Genomic DNA, 23760 nt, shown 5'->3' with positions numbered 1-23760 from the left:
CCACTGTTGGGAATGGTACCCTGGAGACCAAAGGAAAAGCTGGGCTCTGGCCAGTGTTGCTCAGTGGTTAGAGTGTCACTCCATGCATCGAAGGGTTCTGATCAGGGTACATTTCCAGGTTTCAGGTTTGATCCCTGGTTGGGGCCCTTATGTGAGCAACCAATTGATGTTTCTCTCTCAACATTGATGTTTCTCTTCCTCCCTCTCCCTCTCCCTCTCCCTTCCTCTCTCCAGAATCAATGAAAAACATATCCTTGGGTGAGGATTTTTTTTAAAAAGAAAAAGTTGGTTTGGCAGAATTAGTTTTTAAAAAATTCATCATTTTTCCTCAATCTGATCAAACCAAAATGCTTCTAAGAAAACTGTAAGACGACTGTAAGATTTTAAGTACAAATAGAATGTAAGATTCAACCATTTACAAATTTTTTACTTGCATACCCTTTGAAAGTAAACCTTTCTCCCCAAAACATAAGCAAAGTGGGAAGGGGAACTGTAAACTAGATTCCAAATCAACGAAGTTTTATCTTTATACCTTGTACCAGACCAAGTAAATTACAGACACATGTATATATTGACATAATTTACTGAATGTTCATTATTTGCTGAGTAATAACTCATTTTTAAAAAACAAAAATAAAAACTCAATAATAAATAGAAAATCACTTTATGGTTTCAACTTAGTAGTGGTAGCAAACTTTTGGGAAAACAAATTGTTCTTTAACTCTACTGTCAATTTTTCTTTGCTGTTCTATTCACACAGGCCTTTATATAAATGTACATTCCTATATCACATTCAACCAACTTCAAAGATATTTATATAATCAAGAAAAATTTGTATGACCCAAGATAGGAACAAAGATTGCAACCTCTTTTTTAAAATCAATAAACCATGAAAATATTCTGTACTTAAAATCATGAAAGATTCCCTTTGCACAAACCCCCTAAAAAAAAAAAATGCTAGAAAACGATGCTAAACATTACAACAAATTCACTTATTCATAGTGATTATGTTCTTGGTAGTACAGTATCAGGGAAATCAGGTTGGTCCTGTTAGTACTAGCATCTACTCCTGTCACACCCACGTGCTCTGCCCCTCCATTCTCCATTGTAGGGTGGAGCATAAGAGATACTACAATCTCACAGCCTGCCCATCCCCATCCCTGTCTCACAGTTCCATGAGTCTTATTAAAAATAAACACACTAGCACTCTAACAAATTCATCTTTTAAAAGTATGGAACTGTGGCAACAGTGTCAGCACATGCATGTTTCACAGCCTTCTCTATACATTAAGCACATGCAAAAACAGAGCTCCTCAGCCTAAGAATTTGCTGACACTTCCAAAAACTGCAAACTTCTCCAAACCAGTATCTCATACCTGCAAGTCAAGTTCAAAACAGGGGGCAAACAACACAGGATGCAAGTACTAACTTTCAGTTGAACCATGCCAGTGAAATGAGATGTCACCTCATTTTCTAAATGCAATTCCCAATCAGCCATAAATTGATTTGGAAATCTCTGTGTTCCCTTCAAGTTTTCCCCCAGTACCTGTGCCTCATTTCACAATTAGCCATTTCTACCAGTGCATGCAACATGATAATATGAAATTCTCATATGAAGGTCTTAGTGTTTTAAGAACTCTGGAAAGGTTTGATTGGAAAAGAAATGAAAATAAGGTTCTAGTTTTCAGTCTCACATGAGCTCTTTTCCAACATCAACATGGATAATCTAGAAATTTGCTAAATTCTAATAACCTAATTTTTGGGTGTCACAAAGAGATTATTCTCCCTTGGGAATACAGGAACTCTAAGTTGCCATCTACTCTTTGGTTTTAATCACCATAACTAAATACACAAGTATTATTAATCATTCTCTCATTACTAAAAACAACTTTAATCTAAAAACATTTTATATGAGGAAATAATACTCAACTTATTTCCCTCTTTCCAAATCTTCTTTTTAAACCTAGGCAACTAGCTAAATTTTCACCAATAGTATACCAAAGAGATTTATTATTAATATTTTAACGAAAATCACCATAGACAGGGTCCTTATTTTCTCTATTTTGAGTATAGTATCAAGTGATTCTACAATAGGAACTGTATAGCTATTAACATTTACTTAATAACATTTGAATCTGGATGTAAACAAAAAGAAATGTTGGCTTCACCATAGTAAATAAAAAGAAATGTTTTTAAAATACTGATTTAAACTTGCAATGAATGCTTAGCTCAACAAAAAAGTCAAAAACAACTTGTTATAAAATCAACTTTTAATGTCTGCTGGACCCTTCACAAACCAAGTGAAGGCTGCTATTATTATTACCACTATTTTAAATGTGAGGTTTACCTGAAAATAATCATATTTATGAAAAGTTTTTAAGTTGTACCAAAGGTTAAAGGCTATATAAAATATCTGAAATTTTAAAATCACAGTTTAGTGCCAAAAATATTTTCACTGTTTTCAAATAAATAACCATGGAACTATCATAACTAGGTTTTTCAAGTGCAAAGCTCTTGAATCTACATTTTAAAAACTGTTTTTAGAAATTTAATGAAAAGCATTTAAATGAAAACCCTTAGTTTACTTACTACTTTCAAAAATAAATCGACATTTTTAAGTGTAGAAAAATTAGAAACTGCAATTAATAGGCTGTTAAGTTAAATATCATTGCCAGTAACCAATTGTGTCTGCTGAATTTCAAGGGAACCTATTGTATATTAAATTTTTAAAAAGTGAACTCATCTACCCTCTCATCTCAGAACTTTCTCAACTTTCCCATTACAACCAACAATTTAACTCGCAGTCAACCCTTCCAGACCAGTAACATCAGAATTTATTTTTAACTCCTGACTCCTTCCCAAATATTCCTTCAATCCAATACAAAGTCCTGCCAGTTCTTCAATCACACTGTTCTCTCAAATGTGTTCTTTTCATCCCATTTTCACATTTTACTTTATACTCCCTCATGATTCACAACACACCCTTACTATAGTATCCCTAAAAGGGCTCTAATGACTTTACTCTAATCCATCAACTCAGCTGCCCAAATCATCTTTGAATATCTTGGTTCAGCCATCTAAAGTAAATTCCAGTATCTCTTGAAGCTCAACCAAACTCTTACAGGCCCCCTCTACCCTCCATCAGATTCCACCTCTCATTTTCTTATTTAGACTACATTAATTCAGATTTACCAACTTGCTTAGTAAATACAAAAATCATTTACCTGTCATACAAAAACCACCATCTCTGTGCCTCTGTCCAATCTTTCCATCGAGAATCCTTTATGCTTCTGTATCAATTGAGGTTATTGCCTCCTTTACCACCTGTCTTAAAACACACTTCTGCAGAAGTCTTCCCTCTCTATCCCATCTGCCTCACCCCTTTCTTCTCTGTCCCTCTGAACAAAGCATTCTATTTGTATTTACAATCTTACAGTCATCTGGGTATTATCTTCATATTTTGTCCCATAATCTGCCTCTACTACTAAATGGTAAGCTTTTGAGGACAAGGACTGCATTTTCTTATGTATCTCCCTTCTGAACAGGGTTCCTTGAACACTAGCACTCTAATGTTTAATGATTTCCCTTTCTTCTAAAATGTCCTTAAAGTCAAGGCTGTCAAAAACAATTAGCATTGAACTCCAACTTTTTAAATGTTAAGTTGATCTATATAATAACAGAAAATTAAACATTTTAACCTACACTTTACAAGAATGACCTCATCAGTCAACATCCACATTATCAAGAATTAAGTCATTTTCAAAGAAAATCCTGGGGATAAAATGAAAAGTCCAAAGTTTTAACATTATAAGCTATTCTATTTTGCTTTCTGAAATAGATCTAATATATTAATTACCTAAAATTGATTTTGAGTGGTTTTTAAACTATATTACCAAGATGAAAAAACAAACACCCCCGTAGCACAAGAGGCTCTTAAGTAGCTATTATAAGATTTGCTTCATCATAGCTGAAAATTACCCTAGAATGTTTAAATATTCCTTTCAAATGAGCCCATGAAGTGCTTAGAAAGCTTGACCCTTCCCTGAAGATGCATCATCAGCTTCTCTCTTCACATACCCTGCATTCTGCACTAGCTAGTCACCACCCCACAACCCCCACCCCAAATTAACTTTGAAAAATAACCTTCCATTTAGCTATTTACCTTAGGCTACCCTGTTTCAGGTAAGTTCCAAAAGCCAACATGAATTGAAATCCTGAATTCAACAAAAATCATTTTATGTTGCTTAAAGATATATCAATTTCACATAATAGCATATGCTTCTAAAAAAAAATCTCAGTTCTTCAGTTCTCTCCTTCTAGGCAACAAAATAGTTTTTCTTTGCCCTCGTAGGATAAGAAACTGTAATTTTTGCCAAATTCTAGAAATATTTTTAAATACGCTGTCATTAAATAGCACATAAACAGATCCACAAGTAGAGATACTAGTACATCAGAACACTGGATACTTAGTATACCAAACACCTCAAGAACACAGACTTTCAGCACAAATCTGGGACAAGAGTATACTCTAGCAGCCACCCTGAGCACAGCCCAAATATCCCTATTATATGCAGGACCACAGCGTTCTGCAAAACCTATGATGGAAAGGTCTAAATCCATATTCTCACAACTAAACCCATAGTTTTATCTAAATGTGACAGAAAACCAATGCAAGCGCATTTTAAATAATCCTAAGGGGACCCCTGACCTCTAGATCATTTAACAAGTACAAATGCAATGGCACCCAAAATTGAACTTAAATGACAAGTCAGTAACAATTAACATTCAACTTAGTATTTGGCAACATGACAATACAAACCTCCATCAAAAATTGGACCTACTCCCAAATTACCTTTTGACTAAACATAAATTATATAGTAGTAGACAGGTAACGTCAAAATGGGAAGGATCAAAGGTAACATATTAAACCACTTGTCCAATTTAAAACAATGCAAATAGAGATACTACTGCTACGGGGTATCAGCAGCTCCCACTAGCCCCTCGCAAAGGAAGGAATCAAGACTCGCCTCCCAACGTGAAGGGCGGTTACTGACCAAGTTCATCTCAGGATTTAGAACAAATACTTTGTATAGTCACACACAAGCAAGAAAGAAAGGTTAGGCAACTCTAACACTCAGCCTCTCTATTAAGTATACAGAACGGTGGAACCCCCGGAGACCTGATCTAACTGAAATACCCCTCCTTCCGAAAGACATAAAATGAGCGACATACAGAATGTTTTATGAATCAAGTCTTGTCCTCTTTATCCAAAAGGATGAGCAAGTCAACACCACCATCGCTATTTTAACGCGGGAATCCTCCAGCACTGAATACAGCTGACTACCAACAGCAAGGAAAGTATAAGAAAAATAAGTTTCAAATCAAATCATCCAAACAAAAATCATAATTCTCTCCATTCAAGGTTAATGAGACCGGGGGAGGGGGTATGGGAGGAGAAAAGAGGGAGCTGCCTCATCCTCGAAGACACGTTTTTGCCCATTTCCCTTCCATCTGATGGCTGTATCGGGAGGTCTGAGACTCGAAGACCCTGGTATCTCCAGGTTTCCTATTTTAAGGATGAAGTGGCGAAGGGTGTAAAGGAAAATCAATACTTACTGCTAACTTTCATGCTGCCAAACGCTGAAGGCTGCTGCACTGGCTTGCAGCTCTCCGCAAAGGAGGTGGTTCTGGGCCGCCCGGACATGATCACTCTCTTCCCGAATCACCTTCTTTTCCTTCCTTCCTCCTTTTCTTCCTTTTGTTGTATGTTGGGATGTTAGGTTAATGACAAATGCAGCATTAAGTTCTCCCACAAGAAAAAGAAAAAGACTTCGTTCTCTTGGGTTTTTTTTTTTTTTTCCACTCCTTTTGTATAGCTATTAAAAAAAACGAGCGATGTATTTCTCCTTCAAGACAGATCAGTATGGGTATTTAACATAGATGATTTGGGACTAGGGGGAAAAAAATACAATTCATCCCCCTCCCTTTCCTTGGAGGGGAGAAAAGGAAGGGGGGGGGGAATCCTAAAAATATATATATATATGTATATATATCACGCGAAACGGGGACAAATACTTGATTGAAAATAAGTACTTTGAATATTATATTTTCCTCGGGGATTTTTTTTTTTCCGAGTCAATGAAGAAGGGAAGCGGCGGAAGGATCACGAGTCTCACGCTTGAAAAGAAGGGGGATGGGAAGGAGGGAGGGAGAGGGAGGGGGTGGCTCGGAGATGCGACGGGAAACGCTGCGGCTCGGGCAGCGGCGGGATCCGGCGGGCTGACGGCTGGGGCCCGGCGACCTGGAGGGCGGCGGCGGCGGCGCGAGTCGGTCAGAGGCGGGCGGTGTCGGCGGCTCCTCTCCTCATTGCGCCAGGAGCAGCTGCGGGCGGCGGCTGGATCCAGCGGCCATGGCGGCGGCGGTGGCGGCGGTGGCGGAGGCAGCTCCCTTCAGATCCCAGGCAGCGGCTCCTCGACTGCTCCCCATACGCCGGGGACATGGGAACCCAGCAACCGCTTCTGTCCCTCGGGGCCCCCTCCCCCGTCCACGGCACCAGCGCGGCCGCCCTCCCGCCCCTCGCCTCTGCTCTGTGCCTGCTCAGGAAGTGTCCGCGCTTTGCTCCCAGTCCGGAGCCCTGTCAGCGGCTGTGGGACCGGCTCCTCCTGGCTTCCTTCCTTCCTTCCTGCCTTCCTTCCTTTGTCACTCGGCCCGGGCGGCGGCGGCGGCGGCGGCGGCGGCGGCAACACAAGCCCGCATTCGCCCGGGTCAGGGGCTGCTCTGTGTGAGGAGCGCCGTCTGCGCAGCCGCCTAGCTCTTCCCCGCTACCCCTCCCCCGTCCACCTCGTCCTCCGCCTCCTTCCTCCCCCACCCAGTCTTACACCGCCCAGCGCCCCGACGCCCGCGTAACAGGCGTCTGGGAATCGCCGGCCGAGCCCCGCGCCCGCCCGCTTCGGTAGCGGAGCCGAAGCCGGAACAGAGCCAATCACGGACGTCGTTTTTTTTTTTAGCTGCTTCTCCCGGAAAAAGCCGATAGGCCTAAGGAACCAATTAGAATCTGTCGCTGGGAATCCACGCCCAAAGAGCGAAAAATACCGAAGATACCCGAACGAGAAGAAGGTGGGTTCGCCTTGTTCGGAGGAGAAATTCGATAATGGCCACAGCGGCCAATCAGAGCCCGCCGGCCCTCCAGAAAAACGCTTCAAGAGTTAAGAACGGTGAAACCCGGGGTTCTGGGTGAAACAGCTCGGCTGGGCCCGTGGCCGCCTTGTAATTGGCCAAAAACTCCGCTGGGAGTGTGCCTCCCTCGCTGATTGGTGAATGGAAGGGGGCTTCCGAGGACAGTCTGGCCAGTCAGAACGCCTCCTCCCTCGCCAAGGTGGGGCAAAGAAGAAAGCAGTGGGAGGGCGCCTATAAAGTGCCTTCTCATTGGCTGGAAGCTTTGAAGCTGGAGTTGGGGCTAAAGGGAAAGGGAGGGAGGCCGAAACCGCTACGGTAGCCAATCGGCACTCACTGCCGTCCAATCGCAAGACCTAGCTGCACTGTGATTGGCCCTCAGGCTCCGCCGGCGGTCCCCGGAGTCCCGAGCAGCTCGACCGGGGCCGCGGCGGACGGTGAGACGGGCTCGCCTGCGGCTGCAGCTAGACTTGGGGCCGCGGCGGACGGTGTGACGGGCTCGCCTGCGGCCGCTCCCACACCGTATGGAAACCACAAAGAGGGAGTGCGGGCTCTCCGCACTGCCGGTCCGAAACTGTTGTGGTCGGCGGGGCCGGGCTCGGAGTGCTCAGGCGAGCGGAGGGTTTAGGGCCCCTCCCCACGCACTGGAGGCTCCCGGCTGGGCGCGGCTAATTCTGCGCGCCCGAGACTTCCCTCCGCCTGGGATAGTGCGTCCCGAGGGCCAGTGTCTTCCCTGAGAAGTCCAGATCAATGCTAGAATGCCTCCCCGGCCGGGAGCGAGTTCTCGGACGCTAAAGGGGGAACAAAGCTTTCCGAAAGGCAGCAGCGCCCCTGGGCGGCCGCGCCCCGCCCTCCCCGCCGCGGGGGCCATTGATTAGACGGAGGCCGGGCGCGCGCGGCCGGGCGGGCCTTCGGGGAACGCCCCTGAGAAATGAGCTCATGCTGCACGCGCGCGCTCCTAGGGCACTGCCGCCGGGCGCTAAACGGGCCCCGAAATCAGGTGAGGGGAAATTCTTTCAGCTCGGATATCCTGAAGCCTCCGAGGAAACGGGGGTCCGAATATCCCTTAATAGCTTTTGGTCCTTTTGGAACGAGGGTGATGTAAGGCCGGTGCTTATTGTTCTACAGAAAACCCAACTCCTTTGGTTTGCCTGGGAACAGGATAGCAGAAAAAGTAAAATGGACAGTTGCCACCCAGATTGTGATCCCGTAGTGCCTGTAATTTCCACCGGCACAGTCATCTCTTTCTGTTGAGGGTACCATCTCCAGAACGCACATGTGACAATACCTACAGCGGGTCAGATCGCCTGGCTATATGGTTGGAAAAACTGGTGAGGGATAGAAGAAAGGAAGCTGTGGTGGGAGGCAGGAAAGGTCTAGCTAGAGTTTGCAGACCGAGGTCTACAGGGGTGAGAAAGTACAACAACTGAGTGAAACTGGTCGGGTGGAAGACAATGGGGAGGGAGAAGTCATGTTGCAAACTGGAGTGTCCATGCTGTAACTGAAGGGAGCAGCTGTTCAGCTCTAGCACAATGTTGCCCTCAGGAATGTGGGTCTTGTGTTCTGAGATAGTCTATGTTTTTGTGTGTGTGTTTTTTCCTCTAAGAGAAACCCTAAAGCTGGATTTTTGTGTGAACTCTCTTGATTTTTACATTTTGCCAACCAGTGAAGGCCAAACTAAAAACATCCTGGGGCAAATGTGGCCAACGTGCAATCCATTTGTAATTTCAAACCTGAACATGGGTTTTTATATCCCAAGAGCAGTAGAGGCTCGGAATTAAGAGAGAGCATGAGGTCTCTGAGTATCATGCAGGGGAGTAAAGAATGTTAGAAGCAAACACACACAGTACGTGGCAACTTGATCAGATTGAATGTTGCCTCTCCATCCAAACTATTATTATGAAAGCCCTTTGTCACTGGTCTTTAAAATGCTGGTGAGGCAAGGCTTTACATCCTGCCTTCCTTTTTATTCCCCATCCTTACTCCCAATTATACCAGCAGGAAAGTGAATATCATGTTTAGGTTATACAAATTGGAAACATGGCTATTTTGTAAATAATAAAGTACAAAAATAGTCTACCATAAGGCTAGGATTAGTAGTTTTACTGTTGCTGCCTTCAAATATTTTGAACTGATGCTGTTTTTAAAAAAATCTCACCAAGACTGGGAAATTTTATAGGAAGAAAATGTATCTCAGTCTAGAATTAGGACTTCCTTAAAGTTTATGAGAAAATACAGAAGTAATGAAATTAACATTCAATGATTGTTTCTCTAAACTTTCAAATTCTTGCTCTACCTTCCCACCTGCTGTCAACCACTTATCTGTTTATAATAATTTCAGTAGTTAATATTTACTGAGTGTTTACAATGTGCCAGACACTGTTCTTAAGTGTTTCACACATGCTATTATCTCAAATTGATAACCTTATGGTGCAAGTACTGTTATCACCTCTGCTTTTCAGATTAAGAAACTGAGGGCCAGGAAGCTTTACTTAGGAACTTACTAGGTCCACAGAGCTAAGGGAGCAGAACCAGGATTCATATTCTCTGGTCTTAGCCTCTACTCCATACTTCTCATGAACACAGTTCCCACCTCTCCTGGGAACTTTACTTTATCTTAAAGTCTAAGCCTTCTGTCTTGAACTGTGTTCCTGGATGTGAATATATCCCCTAGTTTGGTTTCCTTCAGGATTTACCAGATGGTCCCTTGCAAAGATCACTGATTCAGAGCCACAGTAATAATAAGCCAAAGGATTAGAAAAAGATAAATGTAGGAAAGCTGAGTGGTACAGAATAGGTAAGTAGTATATATAGTAGGGAAAAGTAAGAGAGGGTGTCCACAAGATAATAGTGATAAATTAAAATGAACCGTGAACTAGCTTACGTAGTAATAACAAGGACTGACATACCTCAGAAAATTTGAAGGTCCCTGACCATCACAATAACGTGAGACCTAACCTTTTTGTTGGTAAGATAACACCTAGATTGCAGGTTCGATCCCTGGTCAGAGTTCATACGGGGAGGAATGGATCGGTGTATCTCTCTGTCTCTGTCTCTGTCTCTGTCTCTCTCTGTGTGTGTCTCTCTCTCCCCCCCCCCTTTCTAAAATCAATTAAAAAATAAACAAAACACTTAAAAAAAGTAAGACATTAGAAAAACCAAAAGAAAAGTAGCATTGTAAAATTGCTCAATTTGATTATGAGTTAACAACTGAAACTTACAGAGGCACCCTTTGTCAATAACTTGAAGCCAAACAGGCACTTTCAGAAAAATTCGAGGAGGCAATTTCAGGGCTGAGCAGAAGGGAGAATAGAAAAACAGGGCATCTTTAAAAGCTCTGAAGCAGCAGCAGAAATTTCCTCCTCCCTAGGTAAGCTTTGATACCAAAAAGAGGTTGGCTGTTACTGACATGCAGTATATCATATAAAGGGGTCAAATTATGTCAAAGTAAAGGAGATGAAGTGACCCATTGACTGTACTAGAAATAGAAATCATCAGCACGAGCTTTGTTTTTAATTTGTCAATGGTATCAAGAGCCATTTTAAAAATTGTATCTGTTGATCAATAATAAAAGTTAACTCACCCAGGTACTGTGGTAGGTGTTTGGGCCATATAACCCCCCTATATAGTAGATTAAATTTTTCCCTATTTTACTGGTGAATAAATTGAGAGACAAGAGAAGTAAGTTGCTCACATTTACACAGCTAGAATGTGGTGTTCAAACCTGTAGCTTAACTCTTGTACCCTAGCAATTGAAACTTATCCTTCAAAAATCATTCAAAAGATGTAATAAAAAAAACTACTCAAATCCACTTAGTGAGCATTTATGCATCTCCTGATCTCTTTGTTGGACAGTGTGCCACGCCATAGGAATACAGAAGCACAAAGATAAAAAACTATTCAGAAATAACTACTGCCTTGCTCCAATCTTAGAGGAACTCTCATAGAATGGAAACATGTAAAGAGACAACACCAGAATGTGACTATGCATCTGTGACTGTTAATAATGGGGAGCGGTGACAAGAAAAACAAGTTTGGGGTCTTAGATAATTAAATATTATTTTAAAAATATTATACCTCTTATTCATTTTTATTCTTGTGTATGTCTCGTATGCATATCATACTGTTCAAGACTAGATGTTTTATAAATATGCAGAGCATGTTGGAGCTAGATATTGAAGATTTTTTACTAGTAGGGTATGAGATAAAAATATTTCATAGACTACTACTTTAAATAAAGATTAATTTCCCAGATGCTTGAAGGAAAGACCATTCCTGGCAAAGAGAACAGGTTATACAATGGCAAAATGTATGTAACAATGTATTCTGACTGCTGGGGGTAGTTTGAAATTATGTAGCATATAAGATCTGGACCTAGAGAAAGTAAAGAAAAACAGTATTGGATAATAGAAGTGTAGTTAAGTAAATTATGTTGCATTAAGTCCATATTATGTAGCCAAAGACTAATAGCAACTCAGAAATAATACTAATTTAATAATATAGAACTTCAGATTGTATATTTCCAAGTCTGTAAAAAAAAATATATATATATACATATATATATATATACACACACACACACACACACACACACACACACACACACACACATTTGGATCAAATTGAAAAGGATTGCCCAGCCAGTGTGGCTCAGTGGTTGAGCATCCACCCAAGAACCAGGAGGTCAATGTTAGATTCCCAGTCAGGGCACATGCCTGGGTTTTGGGCTCAATCCCCAGTAAGAGGCATGGAGGAGGCAGCCGATCGATGATTCTCTCTCATCATTGATGTTTTTATCTCTCTCCCACTCTCCCTTACTCTCTGAAATCAATAAAAACATTTTAAAAAAAGATTGTGCCCTAGCTGGTTTGGCTCAGTGGATAGAGTGTCAGCCTGCGGACTGAAGGGTCCCGTTTTCAGTTCCAGTCGAGGGCATGTACCTTGGTTGCAAGCTCCTCCCCAGCCTGAACCCTGGTCAGGGCATGTGCAGGAGGCAACCAATCCATGTGTTTCTCTCACATCAATATTTCTTTCTGTCTTTCCCTCTCTCTTCCACTCTCTGAAAATCAGTGGAAAAATATCCTCAGGTGAGGATTTTTAAAAAAAGATTGAAAAGGATGGCAGAAATTAGAGTAATTTTGTTAATATATTGGTATATTTAATTATAGATGAAAATATTCACTTTAAATGTTGTTAATATTTCTACAATAAATTTGTTTGTTTGATTTTAAAGAAAATTGACTCCCCAAATAATTCATTTTTATATCGTGGTTCACATATTCCTCAGAAAGCCTCTGATTAGATGTACTTCTTAATAAAAACAAATTTCTCAGCAAAGCTTTTCAACACTAGCACTTTATTGATAATCCTTTGTAATATTAGTTAATAAGACTAGCCAATATTTATTGAGTCCATACCATATGCAAGACATCTATCTGATATAAAGAAGTATATGAACAACATGAGTGGCTTTGTGCCCTTGGGGAGCTTATCATTTGGGGAAATAAACACATGAAAAGTTAAATGAATAATTATTAACAATCACATTTTGAATCCATAAACAAGTTGTGAGGCAGAACATCGTTTGTTAATATGATCAAATGAATTGCTCATGCTGTCCTATTTTTAATAGGTGAATAGAGGACACTTCAATCTAAAGTGGATCTTAAAGAAGTAGTAGGATTTGGAGATGAAGTTAGGACAGAGGAGGTAAATTATCTTCCACCACTTCATTTCTAACCCATCACACAAACCCCCACTCTTCATAAACTCTTAGGTGGGTGGAGCTGTCAGAGCAATTAAGAACAGTGTGAGTCTGTTCATCTAACTTCAGGAAAACCAGCTTGGCTAGAACAAAAACTGATAGAGGAGACTAATGGATATAAGATTTAAAATGTAGTGTGAGGCCAGATTTGACAGAGCTTTGAATGTTTCACCAAGAAATCTGGGTTTTGTCTTCTAGACAGAGGAGAATTATGGGAGGTATTTTAATAGATGTAAGGCATTGTCACTGTAGGCAAGTGTGGAGGAGGAACGAACTTTTCTCTGCATTCAAGGTTTTTCTGACTGGTCTAATAGTCAAATAGACATAAGATGGATTAGCAAGAGTAAAGAACCAAATTTAATACATATATACATATGGGACCCCAGCACAGGTGAGAGTCAGAGATGCCACATGCAGTAGAGGTTCAAATATAGAAAAGGGAGTCTAGTTACATACGACATTCTGAGCTAGGGACGAGCTAATGCACATTGAGGGCTTTCAGGGGGCAGGATGAAAAGAACAGATATTTAGTAAATAAAAGATTGCCCTGCCATATAGGTCAAAAGGTTATTGCTGATCATCTCTTATTATGGGCAAGGCCCCTAATTCAAGTCCTTCTAGGCAGTTACAAGGAAGGGCAGAAGTTTGTTTTGAGCCTGAAGCTAAAATTGCCTTTAGTTCAAAACTGCAGAAGCAGTTTGGGGTGACTCATTCTGAACCCCCAGAAAAGCCTCTGAGGTAACATATGCTGTGTATTTTTTCCTATTGCTGAAAATGTGTCCAGGGTAACAAGACACAGCATACTTGGTCATGCTTTTTATAACCAGTAAGGTGTGCCCAAATGGGAAAGTAATGGATGACTACCCAAAAAGAAGAGGGACAGTGTACAATGAACTTTGTATTACAAGCTTCATATCAAGTCGTTGACAAATCACTTAATTACTCTAACATCTAAAGGAGCATACTATCCTATCTAATAAAAGGGTAATATGCAAATTAACTGTCACTCCGTCACAAAGATGGTGGCGCCCATAGCCACAAGATGGCGGAGCCCAGTCCTCTCAGCCCCACCAGAGTCCCCCAGTCCCGGGGCGGGGGGGCAAGGGGCTGCTGAGAGCAGGCCACGTGAGCGGCCTGGTGGAATGCTTGCTTCGTCTCTGCGGCAACAAGGCAAGCGTTCCCCACCTGGCTGCGGATTGGCCTCTGGGCAGTGGGGGCAGAGCGGCCAGTCCCCGCAGAGAGCTACTGGTGCACGGATTTGTGCACAGGGCTACTTATCCTATATAATAAAGAGCTAATAAGCTAATTAGACTGAACAGCAGAATGACTGTCCGGACAACCTTCCGGATGAAGCCGGAGCTGTGAAGGCCAAGGCAGCAGCTAGGACTCTGAGGACCTACCCTTGCATGAATTTCGTGCATTGGGCCTCTAGTCTAAGATAAAAAGAAAACAAATGCTTGACATATCCTGTATTTTATGCTTATCATATTTTTGCTTCTAAGTGTGTATAAAGATGAGGTTAATATAGTATTACTATTGATTAGATTATTTCAAGCTGTTTCTTTTATTTATTTATTTATTTATTTTAATATATTTTATTGATTTTTTTACAGAGAGGAAGAGAGAGGGATAGAGAGTTAGAAACATCAATGAGAGAGAAACATCGATCAGCTGCCTCCTGCACACCCCCTACTGGGGATGTGCCTGCAACCAAGGTACATGCCCTTGACCGGAATCGAACCTGGGACCCTTGAGTCCGCAGGCCGACGCTCTATCCACTGAGCCCAACCGGTTTCGGCTCAAGCTGTTTCTTTTACTGTTTCTATTTGCATTTTTGAAAAAGGCATTTTTAGATGTGTGTAAATGTGTTCACATTAAATTGAATACATGAATTCACATGAATTGAAAACAGTAAGTATATGTTGAAAACAGTCAATATACTTTGACTTAAGCATACTTTGTAACAACAAATTTTAGATCCTTGTGTCTTGTTTTATGTGCATTAAAATGTAATTAATGTGTGCTTAAGAAATTCTCAATTGGAACAGATACTTTAGGACCTCATTAGCCAGCAGCAAATCAGAAATAGTCATATTTTAATCAGAAGTAGTGTATTTTCTTCACATGGAAGTAGGACTCATACATATCTCTCAGAATAGAACAAAAGTCTTTAGGTCTTTAATCTGTATCATGTTGATGGCGAATGTGAACATATAAGAAAACTGGCATTCTGTTTCTTGGCTCTTGAATATCTTGACTTGGAGGAGAAAAAAAACGTGAAAAAAAAAAATTTCAGATCTCCCGTGGATTATCCAAGAAGGAATTCCAGAATGCAGAGAAGGCCTGTCTCCCGCAGGCAGGCCAGTTTCATTTGGCTTGTGGCCATCAAGATGCATGATTGCGCCGAGGCTGGTTTGGCTCAGTGGATGGAGCGTCAGCCTGCGGACTCAAGGGTCCCAGGTTCGATTCCGGTCAGGGGCATGTACCTTGGTTGCGGGCACATCCCCGGTGGGGGGTGTGCAGGAGGCAGCTGATCGATGTTTCTCTCACATCGATGTTTCTAACTCTCTGTCCCTCTCTCTTCCTCTCTGTAAAAAATCAATAAAATATATTAAAAAAAAAAAAAAAAAAAGATGCATGATTGCTCTGACTTCATTTCTGTGCCCTCTGCATGGAATTCTGAAAGTCAATGGGAGAGAAGGCAGGAAACCCTGAGGAATGTGTGTTCTTGTGTAGTATCTAGATCAGACAGTTGTAGGAAGTGCCAGATATCAGACCAGAAAGGATTCTTGTGGGAGAGGGTTTATAGCTCAGTTTCATAAGCCCATTAATATTTCACCACATCTGTTCCTTAATTTTATAATTTACTAGAGGTGCTGTGCACAGATTCGTGCACTGGTGGGTCGGCATGGCCTGCGGGGATAGGGCCGAAACCGGCAGTCCAACGCCGCCTGCCACTCCTGCCTGCCACTCCCACTCATTCCGACCCCACTGCATCTGCTGCGGGCTCACACCCAGTCAGTCCTGATTAGGAGAGGCTCGGGATGCCCTAGCAGTGCTCACCAGCCATGAGCCCTGCGTCTGGTGCCCATCAGGGGATGGGGGGGGAGGGGGGTGCACGGGCCTGGGACATGATTGGCCCTCTGGGCAGGTCGTGCCACTTTAATATCATTTCTTCCTTGCAGAGCATCTAGGGAGGGAAAGCAGCCACAGTGCCCGAGACCGACTTCCAGGAGGCCAGCAGCACTGTTGGGATCATACAGGTGGCGCTGGTCTGTCTCTGGAGATTGGACCTGCAGGACTACTGAGGGAGGGAGTGGCTGCCGCCAGGCTGGTGGGCCACTAGGATGGGTCAGTCAGCTGAGTGGAGCTCCCGCTGTGGGAGCGTACTGACCACCAGGGGGGCAACTCCTGCATTGAGCATCTGCCCCCTGGAGGTCAGTGTGTGTCATAGCAACTGGTCGACCACTTGTACGGTCATTTGGTTGCTTAGGCTTTTATATATATAGATACTAGAGCCCCAGTGCACAAAATTTGTACACGGAAGGGGCGGTCCTCAGCCCAGCCTGCATCCTCTCCAATCTGGGACCCCGCAGGAGATGTCTGACTGCCAGTTTGCCTGCCTGCCTGATCGCCTTTAACCCCTCTGCCTGCTGGCCTGATCACCCCTACCTTGCCCCCCCCCCCCTGCCGGCCTGATCGCCCCTACCTTGTCCCCCTGCCTGCCTAATCAACCCTAACTTGCCTCCCTGCCAGCCTGATTGCCCCTAATTTGCCCCCTGCTGTCCTGATCACCCCTAACTGCCTCTGCCTTGGCCCCCAGTCTGGCCTCCCTCTGTGGAAGGCGACCTGGTGGTTCAGGGGAAGGCACCGCCCCCATTACCTCGCTGCTGCTGCTACCACTGGCCTGAGCCTCAGCCCTTCACAGCTGCCCATGGCTGCCTGAGCCTTGGCCCTCGCAGCCGCTGTGGCTTTGTCTGGAAGGATGTCCGGAAGAGGTCCACTCTAATTAGCATATTACCCTTTTATTAGTATAGATTTGGGGACCATTACAACCACGCAGAACTTAAAGAAAACACATGGCCTTGGCTGGTTTGGCTTAATGGAGAGAGCATCAGCCTGTGGACTGAAGGGTCCCAGGTTTGATTCTGGTCAGGAGCACATGCCTGGGTTGCAGGCTCAGTCCCCAGTAGGGGGCCTGCGGGAGGCAGCTGCTCAGTGATTCTTATCATTAATGTTTCTATCTCTCTCTCCTTCTCCCTTTCTCTCTGAAATCAATGAAAAAAGAAAAAACATGATCTTCACTTTGGGCTTTGTCATTTTACAATATCCTTTGTGCAGTATTTTAAATTCCCTCAACTTTCCTTTACCCACCCTTAAAATGCAATCTATTTTGGGAAAGATGATCAGGAAAGTGATTCTAGTGGGTAGAAGTTGTGTGTTTTTTTTTTTGGAGGGGATGGGGTCATGAAAATATTTAAAAATTGAGCATGGTGAAGGTTGTACCATTCTGAATTTACTTTAAAAAACCAGTTCATTGTACACTTTAGGTGGCATGTACAGTATATGAATTATATCTCAACAAAGCTGTTCTTTTATTTCTTTTTTTTTTTTTTAATGAATCTTTATTGTTCAGATTACAATTGTTTCTCCTTTTTCCCCACATATCTCCCCACCACCCAGTTCCTACCCCCCCTCTTCCCTTACCTCCCCCCCCCCGCTGTCCTTATCCATAGGTGTATGATTTTTGTCCAGTCTCTTCCCATACTCCCCACACAGATACCCCTTTCCCCCTGAGAATTATCAATCCACTCCCATTCTATGCCTCTGATTCTATTAAGTTCACCAGTTTATTCTGTTCCTCAGATTTTTAATTCACTTGACTTTTAGATTCACTTGTTGATATATATGTAATTGTTGTTCATAATTTTTATCTTTCTTCTTCTTTTTCCTCTTTTTAAAGAATACCTTTCAGCATTTCATATAATGCTGGTTTGGTGGTGATGAACTCCTTTAGCTTTTTCTTATCTGTGAAGCTCTTTATCTGCCCTTCAATTCTGAATGATAACTTTGCTGGGTAGAGTAGTCTTGGTTGTAGGTTCCTGCTATTCATCACTTTGAATATTTCTTGCCACTCCCGTCTGGCCTGCATGGTTTCTGTTGAGAAATTAGCTGATAATCGTATGGGAGCTCCCTTGTAGGTAACGAACTGTTTTTCTCTTGCTGCTTGTAAGATTCTCTCTTTGTCTTTTGCTCTTGACATTTTAATTATGATGTGTCTTGGTGTGATCCTCTTTGGATCCCTTTTGTTTGGGGTTCTGTGTGCTTCCTGGACTCGTAAGTCTATTTCTTTCATCAGGTGGGGGAAGTTTTCGTTCATTATTTCTTCAAATAGGTTTTCAGCATCTTGCTCTCTCTCTTCTTCTGGTACCCCCATAATTCTGATGTTGGTTCGCTTGAAGTTGTCCCAGAGGCTTCTTACACTATCTTCAACTTTCTGAATTCTCTTCACTTCATGCTTCTCTGGAGGAGTGTCCTTGGCCTCTTTGTATTCCAAATCTTTGAGTTGATTCTTGCAATCCTCTAGTCTGCTTTTGGGTCTCTGTATAATATTTTTTATCTCAGTCAGTGTATGTTTAATTTCTAGTTGGTCCTTTTTCATATCCTCAAGGGTCTCATTGAATTTATCGGCCTTTTCCATGAAATTCTTAAAAAACCTTATAACCGTGGTTTTGAACTCTATGTCCAGTCGCTTATTCTCCTCCATTTCTTTGGTTTGTGATCTGTTTCCTTGCCTTCTCATATTCTCTGCTTCCCTGAGTTGGTAGGGTAGTTTTGTGTACTAGGTGTCCTATTGGTTCAACGGGTCAGCCTCCCAGTTACTTGAGGTGGACACTCTTGGTGTACCCTTGTGTACTGCGTGTCCCCCAGCAGGAGCTACAGCAAGGGCTAGTTTTCTCCTCCTTTGCTTGGGCGGTTTTGGAGCAGTCTGGAGCTGCAGTTGGTTAAGCTGCCACAGAACAGGCCATTTATATGCAAAAGCCGCTGTGTGGAGCCTGGGCGGGTTTGTAGAATGTGTGGGGCGGGGCCTCAGGGCGGGGCGGGGTCTCAGGGCGTCACTAGGCTGGGGCGTGGCCAACGGCGATGGCTGCCCTCAGCCGTCTCTGCCTTTCCACGTTTCCAAGTCCCTGCGCCCCGCGCTCCAGCGCAGTAAACAATGATTGCTGGGCGCACCACTGCAAAAAAGTCACTCTCACTTTCCGACCCGATGGCCGAGAGTCCAGCCTCTCCCCGTAGGCGTCTGGGTCCCCCGAGTGTCCCCAGAAACTGGATTTCAGAGTGATCGGGAGCTTGTCTCCCTGCGGGTTGAAGAAAAGCCGCGCACCCAGCCGCCCGCCGGCCCGATTCGCGTGCCTCCGTACCTCAGCTTTTCAGCGATTGTGCTCCTTTCTCTTCTCAGCTGTAAATCTTCCACTCAGCCAGCTTTCCCGTGGTTCTGGGTGGTAGACGTTTTTGTCTTTTAGTTGTGTTTTGAAATTGTTGTGTGAGGCAGCAGATTAGTTGTTTAACTATGCCGCCATCTTGGTTCCTCCTCCTTTTATTTCTTTTTAAATAAAGACCAGTCTCATAATCAATTGCAGATGTTTTTAGAGCCCCCCCCCCCCCCCCCCCAGGATTTGCTTACCACATCCCAAACCACGGCTGTGACTCCCAATTGCCTCCAGTCCTGGTGGATCTAGATGGTGTGGTTTGCAAAGGAGAAGGTGGCAAGAGGCTTGTGGAATTTCTGCAACCCCATTCCCGTGGTCTCCTCATAGGGCACCAGGGCCATTTCCACTGTGCCAGCTCTCTGCTTCCTTTAACCTATTGGGCAAAAGAATCCTGCATGCTCTGGCCAGAAAGTACATTCTCTCTTAGGTGACCAGAATGCTTTTTTTTAAGGTCGTTTTATGGATTCAAAAGAATAAACAGAGATGTGGAAAGCTTTTGTCAAATTTCTTTTACATGGTTCTTCCAGTCTCATGGGAAGTGATACGTGGCTCTGAATTCATCCCAAAGGGTGTCTTTGGGCAAAAGAACCCAGAATGGTACAACTCCTTCAGGATGCCCTACACACTTCCCTGTCAGGACTCAGGGGGGCTTGAGGGTGAGCGAGGCAGTGGTGCCAGCACAGGCCCTGGGAGAAGGTAGCGCTTTCTACACTGCCCAGGCCACGTGGACTGCAGCTGCACCCGCCCAGGTGGGCAGGGTGTTTCTGCTGTTTTGTTTTGGTCTGGCCTCCACCCCGTCATCCATGGACCCGTGCCTGCACTGAGACAGTGAATGGTTCAATGGTCCTACTTTTTGGTGGACGGTGGACTTACTCCCACCTCCCGGAGACTGGCAGTTAGACACTGGTGGCTTCCAAGTCGCTCTCAGGGAGAGTGTGGCCCTAGGTCCAGAGCAGACTCGGGCATCCTTGGCTAGGAGGCCTCCCCGGGCTAGCTAGCGGCCGCTGGTGGTTTGAAGGCCGGCCATGCCCCCGATCGTGGCGGGGGTTCCCTCTGGGGGCTGGCCAGCCTGGGCTAGAGGCTGCCTGAGGTTTGAAGGCCGGCCATGCCCCCGATTGGCCTGGGCTAGGGGCCGCCCGTGGTTTGAAGGCTGGCCATGCCCCCGATTATGGCGGGGGTCCCCTCTGGGGTGCTGGCTGGCCTGGAATAGAGGCCACCCACAGTTTGAAGGCTGGCCAGGCCCCCGATGGTGGCAAGGGTCCCCTCTGGGATGCTGGCCGACCTGGGCTAGGGGCCATCGGCAGTTTGAAAGCCAGCCACGCCCCGATCCAAGCGGGGGTCCCCTCATGGTGACTGTTCGTCCCGCTCCCTCAGCTCCTTAGCCTGCTGTTCTGTCATCCATCCAGTTGTTTTGGTCATGACGGCCCTGGCTTTTTGTATATTAGGATTGCATATGCATTAGTTATGTCCAGTACTTGAATATGAAAATAATTTAGGAAAACCATCATTTCTCTAAATAACTGTTACTATTTTAGGAGCATTCAAGAGTCTATGTAACATACAGATTTTCTTTCTCTTGGAATCAACATGTCTGAGACAGTTGAACATATCCTCCTGTCTGCATATACTCTGCCACTTTCTCTAGCCATTTTTTTTACTCTTTGAATACAGTTTTCACATTTAGTCTTGTTATCAAACGTGATCCAATAAGCCCTAGCCAGTTTGGCTCAGTGGATAGAGTGTCGGCTTCCTGGCTGAAAGATCTGGGTTGGATTCCAGTCAAGGGCATGTACTTAGTTGCAAGTATCAATGTTTCTCTCCCCCTCCCTTACACTCTCTCTAAAAATCAATGGAGAAATATCCTCAGATGAGGATTAACAATAACAAAAGTGATCTAGTTATTCTGTGTTTTTTTTTTTTTTATCACTAAATGCTTTGGCTATGGTTCTATAAATTTCATAAATTTTATTAGACTGTTTTGGAAAATCCATGAAAAGACATAATCCTAATTGCACTAGGATATGTTTATTGTGTATCTACTATGTGCCCAGACCTGTGCCAGATATGATGGGAAACTCATTTGCTTATAGCAAATTGCAAAAACTACTGTATTTGTTTTAAAACCTAACTATGGCCTGTTCAGCTGCATTTTAAAATATTTTCAAGGTCAAAGGATTATGGACCCTTTTAGAATTAAAAACAAATCTCCAACAGAGCCAAATCAACTGGAACTCTAAGTGAACTATTCTAAGGAGGTTAAGCTTTTAATCTAGCATGAGAGGAGTTAAGGTGAAGTACATCTAAGCACCAGAGAAATCATTGAGTGAAAAAAATACATATATCAACAGGTGTCGCCAAAAGAGGACATACACAAAGTTTGCCTTTATCTCTAATTTTCTTCCTGCTTACATGGAATTACATGGAGATATAAAGTGTTTCTCTTGATCTCAGTTGATGCAGGGCACATAGTAGGAACTCAGTAAATGTTGGCAAAATGAACAATGTAATTGCAACTGAAACAGCAAAAACCTAATTAAAACCATTACAATTACAACTTTATAAAATATTTGCATATAGATAAGGAAATGTCCAAAAATACAGTTGTTTTATTCATTTGTTGGTTTTCTGAATGTTTTTTCTTACATTTAAAACGTTTCCATTATTTCTACAATATTATTTGGGTATCAAATTTTTCAAATTAGCTGCTTTTAAATATAACACAATCACAACTTGGGATGGACTCTGTCCACCACTGGGGTTCAAACATGTCTTGACATATCTGGCAAATTGGTGGGATTGGGCTACCAAGAGGTGATTTACATAAGGGTTGACATTTTACATTTACAAATTGGTGGTTTTGGGCTGCCATGGGTGATTTACAGAAAGACTGCCAAGAAGTGTGACTACCATTGAGGAGGGGGGTTGGCCAGACTACTTTTCAGTCAGTTTGCACTGCTACAATGCATCAACCAGTGTTCCGATTGGTCAGTGCCCATGCCATGCCAGCTATTAACCTTTGGGATGTCACTCCTGCATTGAGAGGACATTGCCTTACCTGTCTTGAAGATTCATACTCTAATGTAGCCTCATAGACTCCTCTTGGAAAGCAGTGTAAGCAGAAATAGAAGTGCCCTAAAATTTTTATTACATCACAAATTATAATTCAAAAATGAGTGATTGGGGCTTGTTTTTACTTCTGCAGGAAATACAACGTAATTTTGCAGTATTTGAGACTCCAGAAAACACATAAGCATTTTGATTCCTTGAGGGCCATGATGGAGATCATGAAAATTTCCAGTAGAAGGTGGAGGTGACCTGGCTTACTGGGGCTGGATCAACTAGAAGTGTTTAAAGACAAAACATCTCAACAGCTGACATCCGTGTGGCTGCAGCTAAGACTTGGTTTTGAGCCCATGTAAAACACTGTCTAAAGAATCTTAGAAATAATGGAACCTTGCAAGGAGCTGGAGGTCCTGCAACAGCAAGCAGGCAAAGGCAGGAGGCATTGGAATGTGGGTTATTAAACCATTTTTAATAAATTGATAATTATGGCTTTTAGTTCATAAAGAATAAAATGTAAGAATTGAATCTGCTATTCCCTTACTTCAATGGTTCCCATTTCCACACACTTATTTGTGTGAGCATTTCACAAAACTGAGGGTACTCTGATGATTGTTTTGAAATACAAGGCATATTTTTTATAACATGACCCATTAATGTGAGTTAAATACAATTCTTCATCTGGTGTTCAACCAAAGAAACAGTGGTATGTTCCAACACTGGAAGAAAAACTAGCTGAACTGAATTTATTGATATTTTAGGTCCTTTATAGGGTTATGTTTGAATGTGTGTGATTTGCACCTAAAATGCTGTTTTTAGACCCTAAACCTTGTCGAAGAGGAAACTCCAGGGTTTTACTTTTCCTATAATGCTTAATCCTACCTAATAATAGACAAATATGCAAATTGACCATACCTCCGACACACCCACAAGCCATGCCCACAAGCCACGCCCACCATCCAATCAGAGGGAGTATGCAAATTAACTCAACCAAGATGGCTACAGCCACAGAGAGCAAGGTTTCCTAGGTAACAGAGGAAGTCAAGCTTTCCGCCTGCCCTTGCCAGGCCTAAGCCTCCACTCAAGCTACAAAGTTTCAATTATAGAAGGTAAACAAATTCAAACAGAAATGGCGGCAGAATGGAGCTTGAGGGAGCAGGCCAGGGTTGTCCCCGGCAACAGGGGAAGCAAAGCTTTCCACACACCCTGGCCGGGTTCACCCACTTAAGGCTACAAAGTTTCAATTATAACCCCAACAGAAATGGCTGCCGG

At 43.3% G+C, this 23760-nt stretch overlaps 1 protein-coding gene and 1 long non-coding RNA gene across 9 annotated transcripts in view; one reads left to right on the top strand and one right to left on the bottom strand.

Moving 5' to 3' along the window:
* The window catches only part of GSK3B (glycogen synthase kinase 3 beta), a 181349-nt gene extending 174521 nt beyond the window's left edge, over positions 1 to 6828 (bottom strand). Inside the window, exon 1 of one of the 6 annotated variants that reach the window (XR_008555580.1) lies at positions 5617 to 6828. Coding sequence is in view for 5 of the 6 variants with exons in the window: in XM_028153352.2 (XP_028009153.1) it covers positions 5617 to 5704 (88 nt within the window). In the remaining variant the exon portion in view is untranslated. The remainder of the gene's footprint in view (positions 1 to 5616) is intronic. The other 5 variants (XM_028153352.2, XM_028153347.2, XM_008146641.3 and 2 more) reach the window with 5 other exon arrangements.
* A 614-nt stretch (positions 6829 to 7442) lies between these two features.
* Positions 7443 to 23016, top strand: LOC114233402 (uncharacterized). Of its 3 annotated transcripts, none has more exons than XR_008555583.1 (3): positions 7443 to 8173; positions 12806 to 12867; positions 22631 to 23016. It is a non-coding gene; the product is annotated as an uncharacterized LOC114233402 (long non-coding RNA). The 3 variants fall into 3 exon arrangements; XR_008555582.1 differs by having other exon boundaries at positions 12806 to 12882; XR_003619550.2 differs by lacking the exon at positions 12806 to 12867.
* Positions 23017 to 23760: the final 744 nt, after the last annotated feature.

The sequence above is a fragment of the Eptesicus fuscus genome, chromosome 3 (genome assembly GCF_027574615.1).
Source record: "Eptesicus fuscus isolate TK198812 chromosome 3, DD_ASM_mEF_20220401, whole genome shotgun sequence".
In the NCBI taxonomy this organism is placed as follows: Eukaryota; Metazoa; Chordata; class Mammalia; order Chiroptera; family Vespertilionidae; genus Eptesicus; species Eptesicus fuscus.
The sequence above is the reverse complement of the archived record's forward strand: the minus strand, read 5'-3'. Positions and strand labels throughout refer to the sequence as shown.